This window comes from Helianthus annuus, chromosome 4 (assembly GCF_002127325.2).
Source record: "Helianthus annuus cultivar XRQ/B chromosome 4, HanXRQr2.0-SUNRISE, whole genome shotgun sequence".
NCBI classification, from domain to species: Eukaryota; Viridiplantae; Streptophyta; class Magnoliopsida; order Asterales; family Asteraceae; genus Helianthus; species Helianthus annuus.
In genome coordinates this window covers 34,219,746-34,223,175 of record NC_035436.2, presented here as the reverse complement: position 1 = coordinate 34,223,175, position 3,430 = coordinate 34,219,746, and the positions used below count along the sequence as shown (strand labels likewise).

The following is a 3,430-nucleotide window of genomic DNA, read 5'->3' as shown; positions in this document are numbered from 1 at the left end:
CTCTAATGGATGTCCAGGTGTACACATCGTATTGATGTTTATTAGCCATGATTCACATTAATCATTTAGGCTATATATGTGACTTGGAAAGATCCAAGTACCTTTTGGAAGCTTGTGTGGTTTCTCATACCACACAGCTAGGAATGTTAACATGTTCACAGATGTTAACAGAGATTTGCTATCTTAAAAAGGTTATACCATCATAGCCAACTAATATTTTGGCTAGGTTATACCTCTAAGAATTTCTTTGGCAGATCAATTATAAATTGAAAAAAATATAACATGATGTAATAAAATTACATATTTAAAAACCAAAGATAAACTTCTTTAACTTAAAACGAGTACAAATGCCCTAAACGGGACTTAGAAATAACAAATTGCCCACGCAGGGGCTACAGAAATAGGAAAATAAGTCCACGCAGGGACTTTGATACTGAAAATAAACTAATGTCCTCATAGGGACATGATTACAAACAACATAAGAAAATTAAACAATTCCCTACTTCTTTTTTCCTTTGATAAGGTTTGCAAGGCCCTTCATGAAGCGATTATGCTTCTCCTTGGTTTTTCTAGCTTTCTGCTCAACCCTATCTAACCTCTCAAGGATTTCCTGAGTTTGCTGCTGCTGCTGTAGCTGCTGGGGAGGAGGAGGTTGCTGGTACGGCTGGTACTGGTAATCCTGTACCGGGTATCCAGTTGGATAAACTGGAGGGTAAGAAGAAGGGTAAAGATGATGGTATTGAGCAGCGGTAAGGTAGGGATCCTGGTTTCTGATGTGCACAAAATGCAACATATAAATTACATCAATTGTGGCATAAAACTAACCCTTTTTTAGTACTAATGTTGGAAAAAGTGTGCTTTTGTCTTCCTTTTGTATTTTCAGGATTAAATGAGCTCAAATGAACAAAAGAAGCAAAAAGACAGCTAAATCTAACATAAATACAAGAAAAGGAACAAACGTGGCATGCCTGACCCCCCGACAGCATCTTCCCAAAGCAAAACAAGAAGAGAAAGGAGAGAGATGCCCAAGTGTCAGCAGAAAAGACCAAGTGATAGAAGCTTCTACTGCCCACCACGGGGCCGTGCTCAGCGGACACGGGGGCGTGGTCAATTGTTGCAGACGCATTTAATGAAATTGCGAATTGCAATTAATGAAGAGAGAGACTCGGATGGACACGGGGCCGTGCCCAGTGGACACGGGGCCGTGCCCAGGCTTCTGTTCAGCCTATAAATACGAGTGCTTGGAGCTCTTGCAACTCATCCCTTGGCACACCACCTCTCTCACACTTCACCCACCACCCACCACCATCACAACACCATCATCCACCACCATCATCCATTGTCCATCATAGAGTGTGTGAGTCGTCTCGGGATCCAAGATTGATCGTAAGAGTTCTTGACAATCAAAGGCCATGTTTGCCTAAGTCTCTTACATCACTTGGTGAAGACAAGTGTTTAGTGTAATACTTTTTATTTTTAATCTTTTGCACTTTTAATTGGTTTTCTATTAATGACTTTAATTACTAGTTTCTTATGTTGAAGGTGATTCTTCCTTATCGTTTGTCCGTGGTGTCTTGGCATTATTTTACTGTCTATATAAAATAAAATATTTTCACCATTCATATCTCCACGGTCTATATGGAGGTATGTTGGCTACCTGGTCGGGGGTTAAGGGAACGGTTTGGTAAGAGTCTTGCCATTGTTTAGTGTATAGATCCTGCAAAGGACCTGGGTCAAATTTAGTAGGACCTCCTTCAATACCCAACGGTATTGGATGGCGGGGGTCCAAACTCTTTGATCCCCTCATAAGTTAAACTACTATTAAAACTTTAACCCGGCTACTTAGGACTGTATCCCTGCTGACTCAGACTACTTAGCCGAGGGTAACGTCGCCTTCAAAAGAGAGACCTACCACATTATGCATTAATAACTTAATTAATTATCTTTCAATAATCCGACCCTTTAGGATTGTATCCTTGCTGACTCAAACTACTGGGTTGAGGGTAACGTCATCTTCAAACGAGGGGCCTACTAGAATAACTAAGATAATCTCTTAAACAAGTGCAAAAGTGCGAAAATAATCAAAGGTTACACTACACATGAGTCGGATCCAAGTGATTCATCTTGTCTATCTGTTTTTACTTTTATTTTCTTTTTCAGCATTTTAGTTATTTTTATTTTTCTAGTTTAAAAATCTTTTTCTAACATTTTGATTTGATTAGACGTTGAGGATAAACCGGTACTAAAAGCTCTTGTGTCCTTGGACGACCTCGGTATCTTACCAACACAATACTACGTCCACGATGGGTGCACTTGCCCATATGTGTGTTTAGTGTTAACGAATATCGTGTTTATAAATTTAAAACTTGGCTAAAAAGTGTAAAAAGGGCTTAAAATATACACCGATGTCTGATGGATATCCCGATGTGTTTTCAAAAGGATTATACCCAGAAGAACCTGGGTAAGTCGGGATAGGGTTGTCAAAACCCATAGGCGGCTGAGGTGGTGCATAAGAAGCTGGCGGAGGATCAATTTCCGGTGCCGCGTTCGAGGGCCCACCCATTTAGGGCTCCTCTGGAATAGGAGGGTAAGAACTCGAACCCTGTGGAGAACTAAAACGAGGTCCTCCTCGCACTGACATACGTGCGTTCCTACTTTGCCTCGGAGGCTCGGGAGGTGGCTGAGGTGGCTGCTGAGGTGGCTCCTCAATAGGAAGTGGTGGAGGTGAAACTGCCTGAAGCTGGGGCTCATCCAAGGGAGGTTGAGCTGGAGAACTATGGTACGATGGAGTAAAGTACCAATCATAGGTGGCCATCTTTTCCTGAAACGAATCGGGCCTACGGTATGGTGATCCCTGAAATGGAGATCCACTTGATATGCTTATAGGGTGGCCAGGCGTTCCGGTCTGCATCTCCGGATCTGGATCATCGTCCATCTCCATTTCCTGAGAAAAATGGTCCTCAGGGCCCAAAGGGTTGTAGCCAAGGAAGTCGTTAACATAATCATTCGGGTTAAACTGCCCCGGGGAATAGAGAGAATCCGAATGGTGAAACGAATGGGAATGCAATGAGTGGTACGATTGGTGAGACTCATGAGAATGATGGGATTATTGAGAGTGGTGCGAGTGTTGGGGCTCATCTGGGATAAGTGGCCCAAAAGATGGGTGAAAAGAAGGTGAAGAACTTAACGAGACAGAATGTCTCGCCGGCTCAAAGGAGTGACCCCACAGATTGTGAGAGTCAGAACTAGAAAGGGACGCAGACGGAGTGCGTCTGTGAGATGGTCCTGCTGCTGATGGTCCCCCACGCATGGGACCTTTTCCTCTTCCGCTAACTCTGGGAGGCATTTTTGATGAACTTCCTGTCAAAGCAAGAAATCAAAACAAAATAAAATATAAATAGCAAAGGAAAGTTAAAGATAAATCCTAGGT

General features: G+C 42.6%; 1 protein-coding gene across 1 annotated transcript; it reads right to left on the bottom strand.

The window, feature by feature from the left end:
- Nucleotides 1-2,563: 2,563 nt before the first annotated feature.
- Nucleotides 2,564-2,941, bottom strand: LOC110933195 (calcium-binding protein P-like). The gene has a single exon (XM_022176429.1). It carries the CDS (start codon nt 2,939-2,941, stop codon nt 2,564-2,566), a length of 378 nt encoding a protein of 125 aa, XP_022032121.1.
- Nucleotides 2,942-3,430: the final 489 nt, after the last annotated feature.

Bases quoted from the DNA above. Each gene is read 5' to 3' on its own strand.
- LOC110933195 (XM_022176429.1), bottom strand. From the start codon at position 2,941: ATGGAGATGGACGATGATCCAGATCCGGAGATGCAGACCGGAACGCCT.